This window comes from Euprymna scolopes, chromosome 4 (assembly GCF_053919585.1).
Source record: "Euprymna scolopes isolate OS-2025 chromosome 4, ASM5391958v1, whole genome shotgun sequence".
Classification (NCBI taxonomy): domain Eukaryota; kingdom Metazoa; phylum Mollusca; class Cephalopoda; order Sepiida; family Sepiolidae; genus Euprymna; species Euprymna scolopes.
The window spans coordinates 101,602,764-101,629,967 of NC_136485.1; the positions used below are offsets into that span (position 1 = coordinate 101,602,764).

Below are 27,204 nucleotides of genomic sequence, written 5' to 3' on the forward strand. Positions count from 1 at the left end.
CCCTCTCAGTTTCTGCTCTTAATTTCTTCCACTCTTGGTTCCTAAATAATGCGAGCTTTGTTTTCTCTTCATTGATTAGTTTTTTCTTCATTCATTTGTTTTTTCTTCACTCATTTGCTTTTTCTTCATTCATTTATTTTTTCTTCATTCATTTGGTTTTTCTTCATTCGTTTGTTTTTTCTTCGTTCATTGTTTTTTTCTTCATTCGTTTGCTTTTTCTTCATTCGTTTTTTTTCTTCATTCAGTAGTTTTTTCTTCATTCATTTGTTTTTCTTAATTTGTTTTTCTTCATTCGCATTGTTTTTTCTTCACTCATTTGTTTTTCCTTCATTCATTTGTTTTTTCTTCATTCATTGTTTCTTTCTTCATTTATTTGTTTTTTCTTTCTTCATTTGTTTTTATTCATTCATTTGTTTTTTCTTCATTCATTTTGTTCTTAATTCATTTTTTTTCATTCCCCTTTTTTCTCAATCACTTGTTTTTCTTCATTCGTTTGTTTTTTCTACATTCATTTGTTTTTTCTTCATTCATTTGTTTTTTCTTCATTTGTTTGTTTTTTCTTCATTCATTTGTTTTTTCTTCATTAATTTGTTTTTTTCTACATTTGTTTGGTTTTTCTTCATTCATTATTTTTCCTTCAATTATATGTTTTTCTTCATTCATTTGTTTTTTCTTTATTCATTTGTTTTTTTTCATCCATTTATTTTTCTTCATTCATTTGTTTTTTCTTCATTCATTAGTTTTTCTTAATCCATTTCTTTCTCCATTCACTTGTTTTTCCTTCATTCATTTGTTTTTATTCATTCATTTGTTTTTTCTCCATTCACTTGTTTTTTCTCCATTCCTCTGTTTTTTCTACATACGTTTATTTCTTCTCCATTCGCTTGTTTTTTTTCCCATTGTTTTTTTTTTCTTCATTTATTTGTTATTTCTTCATTCGTTGGTTTTTGTCTTCATTCATTTTTTTCTCTTTTCACTTGTTTTTTCTTCATTCTTTTTTTTTCTTTATTCATTAGTTTTTTCTTTATTCAATTGTTTTTTCTTCATTCATTTTTCTTCATTAATTCGTTTTTTCTTCATCCATTTGATTTTTTTCATTCACTTGGTTTTCCTTAATTCGTTCGTTTTTTCTTCATTCTTTTGCTTTTTCTTCACTCATTTTTTTCCTTCATTTATTTGTTTTTTCATCATAAATTTTTTTTCTTAATTCGTTTGCTTTTTCTTCACTCGTTTGTTTTTTCATTCATTTGTTTTTTCTTCATTCATGCGTTTTTACTTCATTCATTTGCTTTTCTTAATTCATTTGTTCTTTTTCCATTCATTCGTTTTTTTTATTTCATTCATTTGTCTTTTCTTTATTCAATTGTTTTTTCTTCATTCATTTTTTTCTTCATTCATTTGTTTCTTCTTCATTCATTTGTTTTTTCTTCATTCATTTGTTTTTTCTTCATTCATTTTTTCTTCATTAGTTTTTCTTCCTTCATTTGTTTTTTCCTCATTCATTAGTTTTTCTTCATTCGTTTGCTTTGTCTTTATTCATTTGTTTTTGTCATTCATTTGTTTTTTCTTCATTTATTAATTTTTTCTTTATTAATTTTTTTTCGTCATTCATTGTTTTTTTCTCCATTCATTTTTTTCTTTATTTATTTGCTTTTGCTTTATTCACTTGTTTTTTCTTCATTTATTTGTTTTTTTCTTCATTCACTTGTTTTTCCTCATTCGTTTGGTTTTCTTCATTTGTTTGTTTTTCTTCATTCGTTTTTTCTTCATCCATTTGTTTTTTCTTTATTCATTTGTTTTTTCTTGATTCATTTGTTTTTTCTTCATTCGTTTGTTTTTTCTTCATTTATTTGCTTTTCCTAATTCATTTGTTTTTTTCTTTATACATTTGTTTTTTTTTCATCCATTTGTTTTCTCCATTCTTTTCTTTTTTCTTCATTCGTTTGTTTTTTCTTCATTCATTTATTTTTTCTTCATTCATTTGTTTTTCTTTATACATTTTTTTCATTCATTTGTTTTTCTTCATTCATTTCTTATTTCTTCATTCATTTGGTTTTTTTCATTCATTTAATTATTCTTCAGTCGTTTGTTTTTCTTTCCTTCATTTGTTTTTCTCCATTCATTTGCTTTTCCTTCATTCATTTGTTTTTTTCATTATTCGTACGTTTTTCTTCATTGATTTGTTTTATCTTTATTCATTTGTTTTTTCTTTATTCATTTGTTTTTTCCTCGTTCATGTTTTTTCTTAATTCATTTGTTTTTTCTTTCTTTATTTGTTTTTTATTCATTCATTCGTTTTTTTCTTCATTCGTTTTTTTCTTCATTCGTTTTTTTTGCTCCATTCATTTGTTTTTTCTTTATTCATTTCTTATTTCTTCATTTATTTATTTTTCTTCATTCATTACTTATTTCTTCATTCATTTGTTTTTTCTTCATTCATTTCTTATTTCTTCATTTATTTGATTTTTCTTCATTCATTTCTTATTTCTTCATTCAGTTTTTTCTTCCGTCGTTTGTTTTTTCTTCCTTCAGTTGTTTTTTCTCCATTTTTTGTTTTTGATTCATTTATTTGTTTTTTTTACGTTCGTTAGTTTTTTCTTCATTCATTTTTTTTTTCATTTATTTGCTTTTTCTTCATTCGTTTGTTTTTTCATCATTCGTTTGTTTTTTCTTCATTCGTTTTTTCTTCATTAATTTGTTTTTTCAACATTGGTTTTTTTTTTCTTCATTAATTTGTTTTTCTTCATTCGTTTGTTTTTCTTCATTCATTTGTTTTTTCTTCATTCGTTTTTTCCTTCATTCATTTGTGTTTTCTTCATTCGTTTGTTTTTCTTCATTAATTTGTTTTTTCTTCATTCGTTTTTTTCTTCATTCATTTGTGTTTTCTTCATTCGTTTGTTTTTCTTCATTAATTTGTTTATCTTCATTCGTTTTTTTCTTCATTCGTTTTTTTCTTTATTTGTTTTTTTTATTCATTTTATTTATTTATTTGTTTTGACTTTATTTATTTGTTTGTTCTTCATTTATTTGTTTTTTCTCCATTCATTTGTTTTCCGATTTGTTTTCCTTCATCTGCTTCATTCTCGTTAAGTTCTGTTGTCTCGTAGATCTCAATTTCCACGTTCTTTGTGTCAGCTTTTTTGCACGTCTTCCATATCTGGAGTCGCTATTTGTGGTGAAGGGAGTTTTTTTTTTTTTTTCTTCCTTAATAAGTTGAATTATGTTTTCTGCTCCTGTTTCATCGTCGTTTAGTTCCGTTGTTCCACAGAATTCGGTCTCACTGTTTACTGTGTTTATATTTTGCTGGTCATCTATTTGTGGATTTTCCATGTGCGAGATTCCAGCGAAGATACTCACTAGGAGTTCTCACCCAGGTAGTCATCAGTGATTACTGACTGATAAAAACCAGTGGTGTTCGCTGGCGTCTAGATGACAATAAGTCTTCCCAGATTTCCGTACTCTCCACCTCTTTTGACAACTTTTGCAAATGAAATTGCATTATTGCATCAGTCATTTGCTATTGATTTCTTACTAGCACTGGAATTTGGATGTCAATTAGCCTCCCCAAGGTCCTAGTCCTCATCGCACTTATCTAGTGGAGGTCTGGTTAGTGTCTTTTCTCCTTGATCTTTCTCCTTTCTTGATTTAGTTTAGTGTCAGTTTTTGCGAACACTAGACTAAAAAGAAGTGGGATCAACTGAGAATGTAGTGTTGATAATTAAACTTTGCATCCATCAATAGTTCAACTCATGAATGTGTCAAAATAATAATCTTCTTGCATTCTGGAAAAATTAAAAAATAAAATAAAGACTTTAAAAATTTAATAAGAATTATGATTCATGTATTGAAGATTCACTACTTGGTCCATATTGTAACTGCTGAAAACCTGCATTTTATATTACCTTGATTTTGAAAAGTGGTTAAGTTTGATATTTTGACAAAATTTCAATCTATATTGCCAGGGATAGGTAGTGACTTATATTCATGTTTCATAATGCGTGAACCAACATTTTATTAAAATATCTGTTTTCTTTAAATTACAAAAACAATCGTACAAATAATTTCATTTCAGTTGGATTTGTAAATGTCTGTTTGTTTCTGCCGATGATGAAATTAATTTGATGATACAGAAAATCTTAATGGGTGAAGAGAGAGAACCCGATGACTAGGATTTGGCACATCCTTAAATCAAAAATAGGTTAAAACCACCAAATCATGCATTATAATCGATGTTACAAAGTTTTTGATGAAAGAATTGGTAGATCATTTTAAAAAAATGGGCTAGTGACAAAACCACCAGAACCTTTTAAAAGGAGGATCCATGCTAAGCCATATTGAAGAGATGAAAAGAAGTAAGATAGTATTTGGAAGAGACTCCAAAGGTGACCCTAGAACTGATTTGCTGAGGATTATTATTCATTTGTGGCAAGCTGTGGGATATAATCTTAAGCGATCAGCATGCAACTATATGGCATGAAGAGGAAGTGGAATGCACTAGAAATCTAAATATAATGACAAAACTACTGTGGTGATATAGGAGATTTTAGCAGTGATATGAGAGGAACCTATGAATGGAATTTGGCATATCCATAAATTAAAAATGGGTGTCATTGTTACATATTGAAGACTGCATTTAAATCAAAGTAGCTCACAGTCTAGTGCAACAAGCTATTTGTTTATCTGTCTCTCCTTCTCTTTTTCACATGATCACAAGTGGTCCGCCACTCTTCTATTTTTATATGACTGTCTTCCTTTTTTTATGTTGCATTGGTGTTTGAGTTGTTTTATCAACAGATCAAAAGGACTTGTGGTCATGACATCATTATGTAAAAATGTAAATGTAGTGTCATATTACCAGCATCGCTACAAGGGTAGTCTGCAATGTTAGTAGTTTATTAGTCGAAGACGCAGCTTAGATCAGAAAAAAGATAATTATAATCAGATAAGTGTTGTTGAATTAAATATGTAATAATATAACATAATCACATTGACACACTGGTTCTCAGCAGATCACCAAAGTTAAGCAATAATTAGCCTGGCCAGTGCCAGATTGGTAACCATTTGGGAATACTAGGCACCGTATAGGGTAGCAGGATAGCACTACTGTCAAAGTAAAAAGCAAGGTGCCCCTTTCCCTCTGGTAATCTGTGGGAAACCGTTGGACAAAGTCGACAGCCTACTTCAGCACCCCAATTAGGATAACATGAGGTCATGGTAGAAAGTTATGTATTGCAATATGGAAGCAATCATGAATACGTTTTTTCATTTACGTTTTGTATCTCGTGCTGTGCAGAAGATTCCTTTGAGTCCAATATTCAGGACAATCTCACAGTATGGGCACTGTTTAAACAGAAAGAAACTACAATTTATTGTCTGTATAACTGCAAAGAAAGCTATAGCAATACATCAAAAATACTCTCAGAAAACGGCATGAATGGAGTTCTGAATGATGAGCAATAATGAATTCATGAATGCCTTGAGGGAAAGAGATCGATGAAGAGTTATAGCTATCAACGTCTCCAGTGGTTTGAACATGCAGCTCTTGGACCAGAGGAAGATCTCATTTTACAAGGCCCTCTTTCCTATCTCTCTGCCTAGTTGGTTATAATGTGTTGATGGACAGCTGAAGACAGAGAAGATAACAATCACGGACGACCTGGCGGTACTATTGGGACCAGAAGTAGTGGGTCTCCTGGAATTGGGAGTAGTTAGCCATTTCCAGCAACCTGGCTGAGGATCATCAAAAATGGTTCCAGATGCAATTCATGCTCAGGAGAAATCTGACTCAACCCGAACAGGATAATGATTGCTGCAACAAGTAATAAAAATGCATTTTACATTAAAACAAGTTGCATTGTCACATTGGAACAAATGGCAATTAGGATTGACTTAAGAATTGGGTGATGTAAGAACATAAGGAAAAAAAGTGGCTGAAGAAATGATCAGTTTCTAACATTTGTAATTTTTCTCTTTTCTCCAGGATTATAATTCCATTAGCAATTTGGATGGTATATCAAGAATGAATCAATTGGAAAATCTTTCCGTTAGGAAGAATAAAATTACCGAACTGACATGTTTCAACGAACCAATGAGTGAGTTGAAGTACCTTGATATCAGGTAAATATCACGCTTTTCACATTTTTTTTTTAGATTAACTTGAAGAATACCTGTCCCAACACAAGCAAAATTAATTCCCTAAACAACTTTGCACCACTTTGATGTCCAATTAGAAAGATTCAAAGATTAAAATGTTACTTCTAAAATTTACATGACATAATTTTAATGTCTATGATTTAAGGCTTAAAGCATTTTCACACGAAATTGAAATTTAGGAAATCTTACTTAATTGACTATAAATCCAATGCAAATCTGAAATATTTGGTTTTTCAAAAAAGGGAGAGTGCGCCCATATTATGCTCCATAAAAAGCCCTTCAAAATACTCGAAAGAAACTGAAATTTGGTGAATATTTATTAATTAATATCTAATAGATGTAGTTAACATTTCACAAAATCAGAGGTATCTTAATTTTCATGTAGTGTTTCAACCCCTTCTTTTTTCTCTTTTCATAAAACTAAATGATATTAAATATGACCCACATTTCACAGACATGTTGAGAAGTTGTGTTCCAAAGTTTATAATGATTGGTTAACAACTTAAGTAATAAATCTTGCACATAAAAATATATAAACATATACATAAAACTTCCTACTTGAGTGCTGGTTCTTGACAAAATGAAAGTTGGTGTTTTGTTTGTGACAATATTATGAGAAGATTGCTTTACAAACACTCATTTTATCCAGTTTTTTGTTTTTCATCGGAGTTTTCATTTTCCTAGATGAATTGCCTTAATCATTATTGATGAGCTTCAACTACCCCCATTATAGTAACCCTCTACAATATCAGAAAGAGGCTAACAGGTGCTACATTTTGCCCAAGGGTAATCTGGGACTGTGCAAGACAGAAGCTTTCATCTCCCTGAGATAATGTACATATCCACATACCTAAATACATACAGCACCTGGTATTCCTGAATAATCACTTATCTGGTACTAACCAAACTCAATGTTGCTTAACTTTGGCAATCTAACGAGAACCAATGTGTTAACATGAGTATGCATTGTAAACTAGAGATACGTTCATTCTTTATCCACATTAAATCCCACAAAATGTGTTTCATTTGTCATTAAAATCTGCATCTTTTTTTAATCAATTCTTTTGTTTGATGATCAATTGTTTGCATTTTTAGTCAATAACTTATGCTTCCACTTCATGATCGCTTGAAAATATTTTGATGTAGAAATCAGGAGGAGGGAGGGGGGCAGATCTAAACTGTTTTCAGCATGACTGTTTTCCACTAATGAGCTAATCTGGCTGAAATTTTTATAAACCTTTGTTATAATAAGGTGCAACGAACTAAGTATTAAGGTATCCATCTGATGCACAATTAGGAATTAGTCACCACAATCCCATATTTACTAGAGAAGTTTTTTGGAAACTACTGTGCCAATCTGACTGAAATTTTGTGTAGATATTTGTTATGATAAGGTGCAGCGAATTAAGTATTATGGTATCCATTCGATGCAGAGTTAGGGATCAATAGGGGTTAGTATTTAATGAAAAACTGAGCACAAATTGAATTATATTCTACCACCAATTTGGCAGAAAACACTCATACTTAGCCAGCAGGTTATAACTTTTGCTTCTTTTAACAGATTATAATGTCTAGTATACATATATTCCCACGAAACTTCCTCCTCTGAAGGAGGCTGGTTCATCACATCTAGGGGGTGTGCCGTTAACTCTCTCTCTCTCTCTCTCTATCTATCTATCTATCTATCTCTCTCTCTCTCTCTCTCTATATATATATATATATATATGTATATAAATAGTGATATATCAAAACAGTCGGCGAGAATGGACTGGCGGGTAAAGAGGTTAGTCTCATTACTGTGGGGTCCCGATTTTGAATCGGTCTAGATTAAGCCACTCTGATGAGCCGTAGACGAGGAAACACGTGTCAGTGGATAATTATATTTTAAAAACAATATATATATATATATATATATATATATAAGAACAAATAGTTAATAAAGCATGTTAAAAACACTTTGAAAAAGAGTTAAAAGCATATTTAATTTGAAAAAGAACCACTAAATAAGTGGATAGTCCTTAATTCGCAGAGTTTCGAAGAAATACTTTCCTTCTAATCAGATGGTAGGATTTAGCAAAATGCGGGATCGGATTTTGCTTGTAAAAGTATTTGATGAAACTACAAGTAAGTCATAGATCTTACTTGATAACAAAAAATGAAACAGGGGAATAGGGTGAATAAAAAAGTGATTTCATGTGAATAGATAGTCTGGTGAAGGGTAAAGTATCCAATGACGGTAAAATTCAAAAATACAGAATCCAAGAAAGTTAGTTAAATTTCCATTCGCACAAGTAAATTCCAAGGGAATCACGTAATTGGAAGATGATCCACAGCAATCCAAAAGGCAGAAATCCATGGAATAATTCACAAATAGGTATATATATATATATATATATATATATATATATATATTAATTTTTTATACCTACAGACACCAGTGTTTCATGCTTATGCAATCATCAGTGCAGGGAGTGATGATTACTGCTGATCATCAGGAATTTACATTGATGGAAGTGAATTAAGTTACTTATGAAGCCATGTAATCGATTTATAATTTAGACATCAATGAAAGTATTCTAACAAACAGGAAGTTTGTGAATGATGCATGCCGCTAATTCGTGGCTTCATTCTTAATTCACAAATAGGGCTCAACTTTAATTTTACTTAAAGGGGATTATATATATATATATATATATATATATATATATATATATATATATATATATATATATATGTTGTTTTGGTTTGGTTTTAGTGATATGTTTTGAATTAATTCAATTATTTACGAAAGTGCATTTTTACCTAAATGCGAGTTGGGAATAATTTCCCCTTTTAACCAATTTGGTGCCCACACATGGGGAGCGGTATATATATTATTTTTATTCATTTTAAAAATAATATATATATATATATATATATATATATATATATATATATATATATATATACTAGCAGAAGTACCCGTCGTTGACTGGGTTCAAAAACAGCTTACAGAAAATGGACTGTGATTGATGAAAGTATGATAGGTTATGAAAAGGAGGGGGTTGTAAAGAAATAGGTTTTGATACTCAAAAATTTTACCCTAAGCAAAATATGGTGAAAGTAAAGATAATTTTCGCGAAAATATATTTTTTATATCAACTTTGTTTCCATTCGTAGCCAAGAGTGACCAAAAAAATGATGTTTCCTTACAAAGAGAAAATGCTATATATATAATAATATAAATATACAAGAAATAAATGTTACCATAGTCAATAAAAGTAACTTTTATGGTAGAAAAGTTCATTGGTTTGTATTTTTAAGTAGTTTAAAAAAAAAAAAATTTTTAATTCACGAACCGGTTTTAAAAAAATCAAAATGGCAGCGACTTTGAAATGGGGAGACCCGTTTTCAATTTGAAAGAGGGGCACCTGAGCATTCTGTGTTAACAATTTAAGAGACTTCCGTCAATGTAAGGAATATTGATAAACATATTTTAATGTTTTCCATTATTTTGTGCTTGAGGAATATTCGATTATGGCATGTGTAGTTTATATAAAAAATTCATTTGAGTAGTCATCGCCTCAAATTTCGTTTTAATTTCGGTTCGCTGAAATTATTTCAAGTAAAGAGCATTAAAAATTATTTCAAAACAACAAAAAAACATGAACTGAACTTTTATTGACTATGGTAACATTTATTTCTTGTATATTTATTTTTTCAAGTAGTCGTTTGTTGGTTTTTCTGCTAAACACTCTTACTAAATAATATCGACGAAATATCAAAAAATAAAGAAACAAAAACAGTTTTGAAAAATAATAAAGCTTTACTTACTTTAGTAAAATAATCCGAAACAGCAAAATGGGATATTAAAAAAGTAAACACGTAATTACTTTAGTTTTTTAAAGCAAAGAATCGATATAAATATGAATAAGAAGAGAACGGTGCTCTTTTCAAGCAGAACAGCTTCGTTTCAGTTTTACAGTATTGAACGGTGTAGTATTGTGCCGTCAGATTCTGGGTTGTACTATTGTAATGTAAAGAACACGCAGAAATGGTTGTAATCAACTGAATTCCTTTTAGTACACTGACAAAAAAAAAGCTTAAACAGATATATAAATAAAAATAAAAAGGTTATGTAAATGTTTTTAAAACGACATGTAATCACGTGAGCAGGATTTTTTCCTTCTTTTGACACAATAACAAGTAACATTCTTATATTTATTTTATTTATCTATTAAACTATTTTCGAAAGAGTGCCACGTGCAAGTGGAGAAGGAAAAAAACAGTGTTATGCAAAATTTGTGTCGAGAATTGTCTAAAGTTCCAACTTTTTTTTTGGCTTTCACTTTAATAAGAACGTGAATTTATGAGGTGAATTTATTCGACACAATATGATTCAACTCAAAAAAATAAATAAAAGCTAACATGAATTAAGATTAAAGTTAAGGTGTTATTGTGGACCTTTTAAAAAACCTTGTTAAACTTTGTGACGTATTTACATTCTATGGAGGTCAGGCGCGAACAGACACCCAATAATTTTATTATACCATATTTATTCAAACTGAAACATAATTGTTAAAGTATACTTACGCAAATAGATATGAAAAGTCTTTGTTAAAGTTTGTGCCATATTTCCATGGAGTACAGGCGCGAATGCAGACCCCACAATTTTATTATACCATCCATATTTAAGTTGAAACATATTTATCAAAGTATTCTTAAGTACATCCATATCAAAAACACTTGTAAACGTTTTTTTTTTTCATTTTTTATTTCCATACTTTGGGGGTCAGGCGTGAACGCAGACCCCACAATTTTTATGAACTACCGTTCTGCCAGATCAAGCATACCCATTCCTGATCCTCGATACATCTTCTATCATTATATGTAATCAGTTTTTTAAAATAGTCAACGATATACGAGCCTATTCGTGACCACACACACACACACACACACATGCACAGACACACACACACACACACACACACACAGACGTTCAGCTTTATATTACATATATATATAATTCAAGAAAAAATAAATATAATATAGATAAATTTATTTGTCTGATCAAAGATATGACATGATAAGGAAAACAGGAGATGACATTTCGAAGCCTAATGCTTCTTATCAGAAGAGGAGAACAGAGCTAGGTTATAGATAAATACAGTTAAAGTAATATATTATGCTCTAATCATAAGTGTTGAGTTTTATTTTAAGGATAGGTCCCTATAAAAAGATTTATAGCATTTATTCATAAACGCACATGTGCGAATGGAAATTTTATTCATGAACCCAATTTGTTCAATGGAAATTTAACTATGTATGTTTAGACAGAGAAGCCGCACACATTATTAAATTAGAGATTATTGGTGTTAATTCATTATGTAATAAACCAACAACAAAAAAAATGGCGCCTTCCCTTCCATGTTTAATCAATCCTCATAAAATCGAATTTTATTTTAAATATTTTCTCTCATATTGAATATAGGATTTCTGTTTTTCTCTTTTTTCAGTGAGTTTATTTGTCGAAATTCTTTATTATTTTCCTCTTTTTTTTCATTTCATATGCACACGCTATTTCAATGCTTCAATTATATGTAGTTTCATGATGAACATTTTTCATCAAATCATTTTTTTTTTAATTTTAATCATCAAGTCAGCTTTGAATATTTTAAAATATGTATTTTTTTAAATAAAAAAACCCCAAAACAATAGTTAATAAAATAGTAAAATTTCTAAAGTTGGAATTCTTTAGAATTTATTTTATATTAGCGAAAACAAAAAAAGAATATATGCTAATTGTTTTTTGTTTTCCATTTTTTTCCAATGAAATGTAAGATGAAAACGAATATCTAAAAGGAAATTAAAGATTTTTTACAACATGAAATTAAAAAAAATATTATGACGACTTTCATTGTATCCAGATTTCTTTTGTATTTAAAAATTGATATTTTGTGTATTTCCACTTTTGCATGTTTTTTTAATGATTTCAAATAATTTGATGAATGTTTTATTGAAATTTATTTTTTGACATGATTTTTTTTCTCCGTTTATTTCTTATTATTTCTTTCAGAGAGAGTTTTTTTTTTATTTTTTAAGTCATTATCAGTAATTTATCACTGCCAATAACAAATGGTGTTTCTTGGAACCTGAGTGACGATAAGGGTCACTATATTTACAACACTATCTCCCTTTCAATAGCCATTGCAAATCAGTTTTTGTTATCACAAGAACCGTTTACCATTGTTTTTTTGCAGATAACGACCGTTGGATTTCTTTAGATTTTGAGTGGCAATAAGCATCCACAAGATATATTCCGTGCTTTTCCAGTCGGGGTGCTCTACCTCCTCAGTTCTTTCTATTCTCCTTGACCCTTCATGACTGTTTTGTGTGGTGCCAGTTGAGGCTGATGTCATCACGTTTTGAAATGTGGTGGGGGATGTCAGGTTATGAGAATTCCAAGAGCTTCTGTTCTTTTGGATATTCTTTCTATATCTTCTGTTAGATTTCAACTTATCTGTGATTGATTGGCACTACTTGGTTATGCGAGTTGATTTTCACAATCATATTATTATTATTATTATTATTAGCAGTAGTTGTATTTATTCACGTTATTATCAGTGAGAAATCATTGAGAGTCATCACATCGGATCTTCCTCTGCGTTCCATGTTTAAAAAGGATGTGTTGTCTATAGTATCAGACCTGTCAGAATGGTTAATTGTAGGTATAGACAATTTCATACCCTCGAAAAAGTTCCAGCAAAAACCTAACAGCCAGCCATGGTTTTCTCCAGAATGTGCTGCTGCTATTGCGCACAGAAATCATTTTTTCCACTGCTTCCAACGTAATAGATGTATGGAAACTAAAGCCGCTTTCAGGACTGCCAGAAACCATTGTAAGAAAGTAATAAAGAACGCAAGAGAGTTGTATGCTCAGTCCGTCAAGTCCAAAGTAGCTGAGCAGCGGCTTGGTTCCCACCAGTTTTGGCAAATAGCAAACAGAATCCTGAACAGAAGTGTGTGCTCTATCCCAACTATCATCAATGGACCTGAGTTAATCTCGTCAGCATCAGACAAAACCAAACTCTTTGTCAAGAACTTTGCAGCCAATTCTACCCTTTGCGACCAAGGCCGCCAACCCCCAATATTTCCTCCTATATCAGAAAACACACTATGTGATATACAAATATCTGTATGTGATGTTGCCAAGCTAATCAAAAACCTTGATTCCAGTAAAGCAACCGGCCCTGACGGTATTCCAATTATAGTACTCAAAAAACTTCAACCAGAACTAGCACCCATACTTACAAAACTGTTTAAACGTTGTCTTAAGGAGAATTGCTTCCCATCACCCTGGAAAATCTCATCAGTATGCCCTGTATTTAAGAATTCAGGTGATCGTTCATCCCCCTCTCAGTACAGGTCAATAAGTCTCCTGTGCGTCATGAGTAAGTTGCTGGAATCTGTGTTAAATACAGAAGTAATCAACCATCTCAGCAAAAATAACCTTCTTAGTGACACACAATATGGTTTCCGTTCTGCTAGATCTACAGCAGATGTACTTACAGTTATATCTCATAGGATTAGCGAATCTCTCGACAGAGGCAACCTTTCTAGGGCAATCGCTCTTGACATATCAAAGGCCTTTGATAGGGTATGGCATAAAGGTTTACTTCATAAGATCTCCAGCTATGGTATAGCTGAAAATGTCTTCTCAATTATTAAATCATTTCTCTCTGATAGGTTCATAAGAGTAGTAGTTGATGGGCAAAAATCAGAAGCTCACAGTATAAATGCTGGAGTCCCTCAGGGGTCCATCCTAGGCCCAACTCTTTTCCTGATCTACATTAATGATCTTCCAAATCACATCCTTACATCATTCGTAGACATTTTTGCTGATGACACTACCATCTATGGTAGCACATCTAAGACAGTAAACGACCAAGTTCTCTCCGAATCTCTCTCCTCTGATCTTGATCACGTTGTACAATGGGGAAAGGAGTGGCTGGTTACTTTTAATGCATCTAAAACCAAGCTTCTATCTTTATATCATCAACGTTCTGATCCCCATCTGGCATCAATTAAAATGAATGGCTCTCGTCTTGGGGAGGCCTCCAGTTTTGACAAGCTTCTGGGCTTGACCTTTACTCCTGATCTTAAATGGAGTACGTACATCAAATCTGTTGCCAAGGCCACTGGAAAAATGGTTGGATCCTTCTATCGATTCAGTAGATATCTCACTGCTGATGCAATTCTCTATCTATATAAGAGCCAGATATGTCCAAGGATGGAGTACTGTTGCCACTTATGAGCAGGAGCTGCTAGAAAAGACTTGTCCTGCCTTGATAGGGTTCAAAATAGACTTCGTGGCCTGGTGGGAGATGTCCTTTGCTGCAACCTCTATCTCACAGAAGAGATGTTGCGAGTTTGTCTCTGCTTTATCGTTATTTTCATGGAAAGTGTTCGACTAAGCTTCAATCTATGGTCCCCCCTCGCCAAACTTTCACAAGAAACACTAGACTAGCTGAAAACATTATCAATAATTTTCCCACTCTTTATCTGTGCCTAAACCTAAACATAGATTCCATGATCAAAGCTTCTTTCTTAGAACTGCACGCCTGTGGAATTGTCTTCCGTTTTCCTGCTTTCCAGCTGTCTATAATATGGTTGTCTTCAAGTTCAACGTGAACAAGTTTCTGATGAGCCATTCCACTTAAGTTAACAAATTTACCGAACTTCCATTACTATCGATTACTATATTGTCCTTTTGACTACTCTACACTCTTTAACCCTTATCCTTGAGTTGCCTATCGGCCTTGATAAGAGGTGACGCCTATGTAAAAAAACAAAAAAACAAAAAAAAAAAAACCTCTGAGACATACATTAGAGTTCATTCCTATCCAGTTAGGTAGTTAACAGCCAAAGTATGTACTCAGAAGCAAAGCGACCTGCATTAAATAACTATATCTCCTTCTAGATAGTTTTGCAACGATTAATACGAAACTAAACCGATACTCCTTGTTATGCAAAATGTCCCATGACTCTTAACTGAAAGCTGAAATTATCTTCCTTTAATAATAGACGTATACTTTATACATACAACTTCAACTTATTAGCATCTATTGAAAACCTACCCATATATCTATTTACCTGACGCAAAACTTACCTACTGTTTTATCCGTACTGTATTGCACTTACATCTTAACCCTCCTGTAATCTAAAATATACAGAGATTGGGCACAACTCTTAGTTCAATTTTTAATACCTACTCATACTGTAACGTTATCCTATACCTAAGCTAACATATAAATAAAATAAAATAAAGGAAAAGCCTCAAACCACATTAACTCCTAACAAGCCTGTTTACAAACTTAGTTGCTTACACTGCATGAGCTTTACTTACCCCCTTTATCCAGTAACAATGAAATAGCAATGTCCCTTAATCACTTTGAGGAGTGTAACTATTCAGCAGATATATAACCTCTACAAACTAACCCAGTAACATTAACTAACCACGCGGGGTCGCAGAAATACCTGGATTAGGACCCAGGCGCAAAGCAAACCCTCTCAGTGCTGATGGACCCAGTAGATCTTCCCAGATCATCCGTCTAGGAGAAGGAAAACTCTGAAACTAAACCAAAGGGGAGGGGGGCCTCTTCAGTCTTGGATGACAACCTTCCTAGAGCTGGTGACTCAAACAAATTATCGGTTTGCAAACCTAAACTGCTTAAGGAGTAGATAGGCTCTGTCTATCACCCGGCGTCCATACTCCTTCTTTGCCTATTAGTCAGGTGCAGAGACGCTATCACAGTGATTCAACAGAAACACACAGTGGTAGATCTTGTTTCTTGTCTAGGGCAATAAACGCCATTTTCCCCACTCCCGACACATCCCACCCCTCAAAATTGGGCACTTGGGAGTGCTTGAGTACCACATATGCCTGTGCAATTAGATTGGGTTGACCTTCTTCTGCTGGGTTGAGGGTACCGGATTGACAGTTCCTGGCTGCTGTTTCCGACTGGTAGTACAGGGACCGTAACTCTTTGGTAGCGCTTAGAGTGGCTGCTCCATCAACAGTTGAATAATATCGGGATGTTTGCAGTGCCATGTTGCACATGGAAAGGGACCCTGAGGCCACAATCTTAGTTTAATCTAAAAATAAGCTAAAACCAGGCTTAGGGTCAAACAAATCCAACTTGTCCCCTCCCTTGAGGCTTGCATTTACGAACATCCATGGGCTTAGAACTAATTTAGCTGATGTTGAAGCATTTCTCCTAACAAATACCCCAGATATCTTAGCACTAAGTGAGACTAACCTACACTCCTCCATCTCCTCTAACTACTTTAACATGCCTGGATATCTCCCACTCTGCTGTAAGGACTCTGACAGACATATGCAAGAACTTGGAGTTTACATTCGTAACACCCTCCCCTTGACTAGAGAAACAAACCTAGAATCGGACGATCAAGCCTTTATGTGCTTTAGACTTAACATGCAACACAACATTAGCTACTCTTATTTTCTCTACCGCTCTCCCTCAACCCAGGACTGCACCATAATAAACAAAGTCTCTGACAGCATAGACACAGCACTCTCCCTCGACACTAGCGCACAAGTACATGTATTTGGTGACTTTAATGTCCACCACAAAAACTGGCTCTGATTCTCTACTTACACAGATGCAGCGGGCAGCACAATACATAGCTTCTCTATATCTCACTCCCTATCACAAATGGTTACGTTTCCAACCCGTTTCCCTGACCAGCAAGAACAACACGCATCACTTCTAGATCTGTTTTTGACCACAATTCCTGATGATTGTATAACAAATGCTGACAGCCCACTTGGGAATGCTGATCATGCAGTGATAATGGTTAAAATCGCCCTAAACTCTGGAGCCAAAACTGAAGAGCCACTGCTCAAAACAACGAGATATTATATGCCTGAGAAGCCATCAGAGATCTTATCAGAGATGCCCCATGGGAAAATATCTTTTCTCTTCCTGCTGAACAGTGCGCAAATGAGACCACTGAATGGTTCAAAACTGCAATGGAAGCACATGTCCCATGCGGAAATTTTATAGCAAGCCCCACTCTCCCCAATGATTACTTCGACTTGCGCAACTGCCATTGCTCAAAAGCAGCATGCATACCGCAGATTTAACGGACATAAGTCCAGTTCAAACAGACAGAAGTATATAGAAGCTAGAAGTAACGTTAAGAAAGAAATTGCGACAGCTAAGAGAAAATTTACTGAAACCACTAAAAAACGCATCGAAGCACAAAAATTAGGAACTCGAGACTTTTGGAAAATCTACAACAGTGTAGTAAATAATGGGCAATCAACAATTCTCCCCCTAACCAACAATCACGAGGTTGTTTGCTCAGCAACCGAGAAGGCTAACATGCTTGCCAGTCGGTTTGCCTCAAACTCCATACTGGACCCTCTCAACCACTCCCTACCTGACTTTTTATGCGGACAGACACCACGCTAGACGATCTGAAAAATCACCCCTTCTCAGGTGCATGCTATCATAAAAAACCTTGACACTTCAAAAGCATGTGGACCCGATCTCATCCCAGCTGTGCTATTAAAAAAGTGCTCAGCCGAAGTAGCTCCAGTTCTCTTCAAACTCTACAACAAATGCCTTAATTAATCTTGCTTTCCAGGCTGTTAGAAAACTGCTTCTGTGGTACCAGTATTCAAGAATTCTGGCGAAAGAACTGACCCATTAAATTATCACCCCATTAGCCTCCTCCCACTTTTTGCAAAAATATTTGAGACCTTAATTAACCATGCTCTAGTCCATCACCTTACAGATGCTAAACTTCTGACTGACCAACAATATGGATTTAGACAAGCCCGTTCCACAGCAGACATCCTAATTGTAATCTCTGAACATTACTCACTGGACAAAGCCGGGGAGGGCAGAGCGGTAGCTCTAGATATATCTAAGGTTTTTGACAGGGTATGGCATGAGGGTCTCCTCAGGAAAATTAGATCATACGGTATCACTGGTAGAATACTTAACATAATTAAATCCTTCTTAGATAAGAGAAAAATCCAGGTTGTCAGCAATGGCCAACGACTCTATCTGAGAGTACATCTTTCAAACCCCTTGACCTAATGTTCACAGGAAACATAAGTTGGAACAATTACATTGAAAGCATTGCCAGGGTTGCTGCGAAGAAGGTATGCTCTCTCTACCGTGCTAGAAAATTACTAACACCTGAAAGTATCCTGTACCTCTATAAGGCAACCATTCGCCCATGTATGGAGTATTGTTGTCATATTTGGGCTGGTGCATCTGCTACTAGTCTCTCGCTCCTAGACAAGGTTAAAAAAAGAGTCGCCAATTTGATAGGCCCTGAACTGGCATCTAAGCTTCAGCCTCTGTCCCATCGACGAAATGTTGCATCCCTCTGCCTGTTCTAGACTTATTTTAATGGAGAATGCTCTGACAAACTGGAAGCACTTGTGCCCCACGACGTAAACACCCTCGACAAACCCGACAGGCAGCTAAATCTCACCCCCACACAGTAGAGATCCCTAGATGTAAAAGATATTTCTACTCCAGTAGTTTCTTCTCGAGAACCGCTAGACTTTAGAATTCCATTCCAGGTCCTTGCTTCCCCAACTGTCCTGACGTTCAAGTGTAATGTGAACAGACATCTTGCTACCCAAATCCCCACATAGTATCGCAGTAGATGTTACCCCTGATAGTAGCCCCCTACACCAAAGTGGCAATAGTTCTTGTTTGGGGTGAAAATGTAATTAAAAAAAAAACAAAAAAAAAAACAACATAGCGGTTTTTCCTTGAGTCAGCATTACAAGTTTTCCAGATTTCCAACACTCTATGCTTCTTGCAAATCATTTTACATTATCACAAAACTGTTTAACATTGATTTTTGCTAGAAACGACCGTTGCCTGTTCTAGAATTTGAGTGGTAATAACCCTCTCTATAGTCCTATTCTGCACCTTTTCAGTGAAGGGTGATTCTCACCTTCTTCGGTTTTTTATTCCTTCTTGACCCTTCAGGACCATTTTGTGTGGCGCTAACTTCAGTTGGTATCACACAAAACGGTGTGTGTGTGTGTGAGTGTGAGTGTGTGTGTGTGTGTGTGTGAGTGTGTGTGTGTGGAAGGATTTGTCAGATGACGAAATTTCTAGCAATTTCTGTTACTGTTCCAATTATTATTATTATTATTATTATTATTATTATTATTATTATTATTATTATTTGCTTATTTTTTTCAGTTAAATTTCATTATTGATTTATATTTCACGTTCCCCAATTAATTTGTTCTCTTTATGAGTGTAAAGTTAGACACAAGATCGACTTTTGATGTGAGTTCATGACACAAGACACAATCGGTTTCCTATTTTGCCAAGGGAAGCAACTCTTATGAAAACGTATCAAAATTATTCCCCATTCATTCAGTGTGTAGATGTTTTTTCTTTTTTGTAACAGTAATTGAATTTTTGTTAAAAATAGATAAATAAATAAAAATGAAATAATAATAATAATAATAATAATAATAATAATAATAATAATAATAATAATGATGATGATAAGAATAAGAATAAGAGAACTTGCTCAATTATTGAAGTAGCTTTCGATACCAGAGTTCGAAAGAAAGGAAAAAATAAATAAATACCAAGATCTAAAATGGGAATTAGTTAGACTCTAGAAATGTAAAGAAGTCAAGGTGATTCCCATTGTAATTGGAACGGTTGGGACCATAACAAAAAGACACCACAAATGGCTTAATCAGATTGACAAGACAATTTCTTTTATATTCTTACAAAACGCTTGCTTGTTGGGAACAGCCAAAGTGGTAAGGTATAGCATGAATGTCTAAAAAATAAATAAATAAATAAATAAATAAATAAAATAAAAAAGTAAAAAAAATCATAACGTTAAGAATGTTATGAAACAATAATAATATATCAACACCTCGAACTGTATGACAGTCAAGGTGATTCTCATTGTTATTGAAAAGCTTCAGAACATAACAAAAAAGCCACCATAAAGGGCTTAATCAGATTGACAAGATAATTTCTTTTACAATTTTGCAAAAGACTTACGCGCTGGGAACGGCGATAGTGTTAATACAGCTTGAATGTCTAAATTGACCTGATGTTTAAGAAAGAAAATCCAACTAAAACCATCCAAAGGTTGAGACTACTATAATAATAATAATAATAATAATAATAATAATAATAATAATGAAAGGGATGAAGAGAAAAAAATGGCTACTCTTGCTATTTACAGACTGGTAGTCACATGGAGTAACAAGAGTGGGGGGAAATATGTAAATAAGACGTAGTCGGATTTCCAAATAAAAAATCTGTGTGTGAGAAAGAGAGTGTATGTCTCTTTGGTAGAAGTAAGTTCTGACAGATGTGCGCTCGGGTTTGATACCGAAAATTGCGAGAAGGAGTGCATAACACTTGGGAATTCTTTTTTTACTTTTTAATAATACCAACATATTTAACTGCAAACTATTTCGGCACAACGACAAAAATGAGTAAATGAGTAAGGTTAAGCAGTGATATCCCAAGGCTGTTTACTGGGGAAGGCGATGTGGTCGTGTGGCTTAACAAGCTGAAGTTGGTGGCAAAGCTGCAGAATATTGTAGAGATAGCTGCACTGATCTCAATGTATTTGGAAGAGAATGCTCATACAGTCTATCTAGAAATGAAAAGACAGATGAGACCATTGCTGAGAGTATTGAGAACCGATTATAGACCACATTTACAGAGAGCACAATTGAGGCTTATAATAAGCTTAGAAGTGTTACCTAGACCAGAGAGTCAGTGGATGTATATGTGGCAGAGGTAAATCGACTAACGGGATTGGCTGGATATGTGGAACACAGCCTTGAGAAGACTGTTGAACTGACTTTTGTAGGTGATTTCCCTGATCACATCTCTATAGAACTGCAATGACTTACTGAAATTGAAACCATAGAGGTGGAGGAGATTTTGAGGCATGCTCGAATGCTGGCATAACAACCCAGTGAACTGGGGCAATCGTAGCCTTTACGGCAAACAATTAAAGTAGAGAGAAGCAACATTAACGAAATAAAGTAGATTTACCGGAAAATGCTTCAGATGTTGAGGACCCCATCTGTAGGGAGCTGTGACCAGACATTATTTGTTTTCGGTGTGGCCATGTGGGGCACATTAGCAGGAAATGCTCTTCGCTTCCGGGAAACGAGTAAAGGGGTGCTATTTCGCCAGTAGTCACTTCTTTTATATTGGAAAGGTGTGTGAGAGTTTGTTGCCACAGATAGTGGTCACTGTTAACAGGAAGAGAGCTAGGGCCCTTGTCGATACCAGATTTACAACAACACTTGTTACTAAAAATGTCGCCAACTCTTGGAATAAAACCAACAACATCAGAGCAGTTGATGGCAGAGACATGAAATGTGGAAAGGGCGATGCGGAGATCGTCTGCGACTAAAAGTAATTGTACTGAATAGGTTATTGCAGGAATTGACATGGTACTAGGCCTAGATATGATAGACTGATTGGGAAAAGCTACCATTGCTAAAGGCAAGGTTAAGTTTGGCAATCAGAATGCACCAAGAATGACAAGAAGTGCAACAAGGAACAATAACATTCAACCGTCAAAACGCAGGCCATGTCTGATTGAGAATGAAGAATTTTGGGCCTATTTTGATGGTGATAAATGGATGGTAGAGTAACGATGAACTACAGAACCACATGTGTTGACAAATTGGATTAGCTGCTATAAAAACACACTAACAGGAGATATAGAGTTGCAGTTTGAGAAGGCAGGTGAGAGGTGGATAGATAAAGGAATATTGATACCGTTGTCAGGGAAGATTGTAAAAATTTTGCCACTCATGGCTGTGGTCCAACCTATTAAGAAGAAAGTTACGTTGGTGTTGGATTTCCCGAAGTTAAACCAGTATGTAGCTTGTCACACAGAAGATGGAATCGACATGTGTGAAAAAACTCATAAAGAACTGGAAGAGAATGGAACAAGCAACTAAAATCGTGGTCCTAAAGTCGACCTACCTCCAAATTCATGCAGATAAAAAGTTATGGCAATATTAATTGGTAGAATATAAAGATCAAGTTTATTGTTTGACCAGATTAGGATTTGAACTCAATTCCGCATCGAAAATCATGACGGCGATGATGCAATAAAGAGAGGTACCTGCTCTAATATTGATGATGTACTGGTGGTTGAAACCGAGGTGACTGTGGAGAGAGTGAGAGATAAACATATGGATTGATGGCAAAACCGTCCAAGTCATTTGAAAATGGAATGGCTTTGGGATTAAGACTACAGCACAATAAAGCAAGAAATTTGATGTTTGGACAAGGAAACGAGATCCCCTTAAGCCAAAGATGACCTGACCAAGAGAGAGCTTTTCTCTGTATGTGGAGTAGTTGGCTGGTTGCGAACTGCATGCAATTTTATTAAAAAGCAGATGGGTACAGACGGTTGGGAGAACGCAATTAATCAAGAAGTGCTGCTCATGGTACAAGGTGTCATTGCAGAAGTAAAAAAATGGACTCTGTAAAAGGAGAATGGCATATATAGCGGACAGTCAGAAATGAAAGGCTGTAGAAAATGAAAGGAGTTGAATAGAGCGGTTGAGGAGGTGTTTATGGAAAGGGGTTATTAGAAGAGGTGTTGTGAATAACGGATGTTTTTAGAGACTTATGTGCAAAGTGAAATGTTAGGTTATCACTGCTAAAGTGATGCTGGAATTATAGAGAGGCACCATCCCACTATAAAGAAAAATCACAAGTGCATTTAAAAAGTTTTATTAATATACAAGCCGAAAGACCCAACATATAAAATCAACAGTACGTTGTTTGATATGACAGGTGTGTATTCAAAATGAATGTTTCTGTTTAAAGCACAATTTCACAATGATACTTGACTTTTCCTTTCAACTTAAATTCAAGGTATTATCACTGCACAACCCATTTATATGCCCGGCATATAAAATCAACAGTAAGTTCTTTGATATGACAAGGGCACGTCTGAAGTGAATATTTCTGCTTAGAAACAATTGAAGCATGGTACTTGACTTTTGCATTTAACACTTTAATGCAAACCATTATATATAAAATAATTTATAAAATCAATGGAAAGTTCTCTACAGTGCAATGTAGACTACGATATATTGCAAACGTAGTCATTGCAAGTCACATGTGAAGCTTCCTCTGAATTCATCGTGATAAGCGCCTAATTAGAGAGCAGGTAATGGATCAATTTGATTGAAAAATGGGCTATTTCATCGATTTTGATGAAAATAAAAATATGGGAGTGTGAAACATTGGTCATCATCATTCAATCCCGAGCAACGTCGGATCACCCTGCTAGTATATATATATATATAGATAGGGTAATATATATATATATATATATATATACATATATATATATATATATATATATATATATATATATATATATATATATATATATATTACCCTTTCAAAGTTTATTCAACTTTGAACTGCCATTTGTTATTTCTTACTATATCAATCTGCATAGATTTTTCTGTATCTTGATCGATTATTGTATATTGATAATTTTTTATTTCTTTATTTTGATCGGTTATTGCATATTGATCATTTTTTTATTTCTGTATCTTGGTCGTTTATTATATATTAATCATGTTTTATTTCTTGGTCTTGATTGGTTATTGTATATTGATTATTTTTATTTCTTAATCTTGATCAATTATTATATATTGATAATTTTTTATTTCTTTATCTTGATCGTTTATTATATCTTGATCAATTATTGTATATTGATCATTTTTTATTTCTATATCTCGATCGGTTATTGTATATTGATCATTTTTTATTTCTTTATCTTGATCAATTATTGTATATTGATCATTTTTTATTTCTATATCTTGATCAATTATTGTATATTGATCATTTTTTATTTCTATATCTTGATCGATTATTGTATATTGATCATTTTTTATTTCTTTATCTTGATCAATTATTGTATATTGATCAATTTTTATTTCTATATCTTGATCGATTATTGTATATTGATCATTTTTTATTTCTTTATCTTGATCGATTATTGTATATTGATCATTTTTTATTTCTTTATCTTGATCAATTATTGTATATTGATTATTTTTTATTTCTTTATCTTGATCGGTTATTGTATATTGATCATTTTTTATTTCTTTATCTTGATCGGTTATTGTATATTGATCATTTTTTATTTCTTTATCTTGATCGGTTATTATATATTGATCATTTTTTATTTCTTTATCTTGATCAATTATTGTATATTGATTATTTTTTATTTCTTTATCTTGATCGGTTATTGTATATTGATTATTTTTTATTTCCTTATCTTGATCGATTATTGTATATTGATTATTGTTTATTTCTTTATCTTGATAAATTATTGTATATTGATCATTTTTTATTTCTTTATCTTGATCGATTATTGTATATTGATTATTTTTTATTTCTTTATCTTGATCGATTATTGTATATTGATTATTTTTTATTTCTTTATCTTGATCGGTTATTGTATATTGATTATTTTTTATTTCCTTATCTTGATCGATTATTGTATATTGATCATTTTTTATTTCTTTATCTTGATCAATTATTGTATATTGATTATTGTTTATTTCTTTATCTTGATCAATTATTGTATATTGATCATTTTTTATTTCTTTATCTTGATCGATTATTGTATATTGATCATTTTTTATTTCTTTATCTTGATCAATTATTGTATATTGATCATTTTTTATTTCTTTATCTTGATCGATTATTGTATATTGATTATTTTTTATTTCTTTATCTTGATCGATTATTGTATATTGATTATTTTTTATTTCTTTATCTTGATCGGTTATTGTATATTGATTATTTTTTATTTCCTTATCTTGATCGATTATTGTATATTGATCATTTTTTATTTCTTTATCTTGATCAATTATTGTATATTGATTATTGTTTATTTCTTTATCTTGATCAATTATTGTATATTGATCATTTTTTATTTCTTTATCTTGATCGATTATTGTATATTGATCATTTTTTATTTCTTTATCTTGATCAATTATTGTATATTGATCATTTTTTATTTCTTTATCTTGATCAATTATTGTATATTGATTATTTTTTATTTCTTTATCTTGATCGGTTATTGTATATTGATCATTTTTTATTTCTTTATCTTGATCGGTTATTGTATATTGATCATTTTTTATTTCTTTATCTTGATCAATTATTGTATATTGATCATTTTTTATTTCTTTATCTTGATCGGTTATTGTATATTGATTATTTTTTATTTCCTTATCTTGATCAATTATTGTATATTGATCATTGTTTATTTCTTTATCTTGATCGGTTATTGTATATTAATCATTTTTTATTTCTTTATCTTGATCAATTATTGTATATTGATTATTTTTTATTTCTTTATCTTGATCGGTTATTGTATATTGATTATTTTTTATTTCTTTATCTTGATCGGTTATTGTATATTGATTATTTTTTATTTCCTTATCTTGATCGATTATTGTATATTGATCATTTTTTATTTCTTTATCTTGATCAATTATTGTATATTGATTATTGTTTATTTCTTTATCTTGATCAATTATTGTATATTGATCATTTTTTATTTCTTTATCTTGATCGATTATTGTATATTGATTATTTTTTATTTCTTTATCTTGATCGATTATTGTATATTGATCATTTTTTATTTCTTTATCTTGATCAATTATTGTATATTGATTATTTTTTATTTCTTTATCTTGATCGGTTATTGTATATTGATTATTTTTTATTTCTTTATCTTGATCGGTTATTGTATATTGATTATTTTTTATTTCCTTATCTTGATCGATTATTGTATATTGATCATTTTTTATTTCCTTATCTTGATCGATTATTGTATATTGATTATTGTTTATTTCTTTATCTTGATCAATTATTGTATATTGATCATTTTTTATTTCTTTATCTTGATCGATTATTGTATATTGGTTATTTTTTATTTCTTTATCTTGATCGATTATTGTATATTGATCATTTTTTATTTCTTTATCTTGATCAATTATTGTATATTGATTATTTTTTATTTCTTTATCTTGATCGGTTATTGTATATTGATTATTTTTTATTTCTTTATCTTGATCGGTTATTGTATATTGATTATTTTTTATTTCCTTATCTTGATCAATTATTGTATATTGATTATTGTTTATTTCTTTATCTTGATCGATTATTGTATATTGATTATTTTTTATTTCTTTATCTTGATCGATTATTGTATATTGATTATTGTTTATTTCTTTATCTTGATCAATTATTGTATATTGTTCATGTTTTATTTCTTTATCTTGATCAATTATTGTATATTGATCATTTTTTATTTCTTTATCTTGATCGATTATTGTATATTGATTATTTTTTATTTCTTTATTTTGATCGATTATTGTATATTGTTCATTTTTTATTTCTTTATCTTGATCAATTATTGTATATTGTTCATTTTTTATTTCTTTATCTTGATCAATTATTGTATATTGATCATTTTTTATTTCTTTATCTTGATCGATTATTGTATATTGATTATTTTTTATTTCTTTATCTTGATCGGTTATTATATATTGATTATTTTTTATTTCTTTATCTTGATCGGTTATTATATATTGATCACTTTTTATTTCTTTATCTTGATCGGTTATTGTACATTGATTATTCTTTTTCTTTATTTTGATCGGTTATTGTATATTGATCATTTTTTATTTCCTTATCTTGATCGGTTATTGTATATTGATTATTTTTTTTCTTTATTTTGATCGGTTATTGTATATTGATCATTTTTTATTTCCTTATCTTGATCGGTTATTGTATATTGATCATTTTTTATTTCTATATCTTGATCGATTATTGTATATTGATCATTTTTTATTTCTTTATCTTGATCGGTTATTGTATATTGATTATTTTTTATTTCTTTATCTTGATTGATTATTGTATATTGATCATATTTTATTTCTTTATCTTGATC

The 27,204-nt window shown here is 32.0% G+C and overlaps 1 protein-coding gene across 2 annotated transcripts in view; it reads left to right on the forward strand.

Annotated features, from left to right (window-relative positions):
- Positions 1-27,204, forward strand: part of LOC145269201 (leucine-rich repeat-containing protein 23-like) — a 578,101-nt gene that overhangs the window by 510,341 nt on the left and 40,556 nt on the right. For both annotated transcript variants that reach the window (XM_080124821.1, XM_080124822.1), the window contains one exon: positions 5,981-6,117. In XM_080124821.1, coding sequence (XP_079980947.1) covers positions 5,981-6,117 — 137 coding nt within the window. The remainder of the gene's footprint in view (positions 1-5,980; positions 6,118-27,204) is intronic.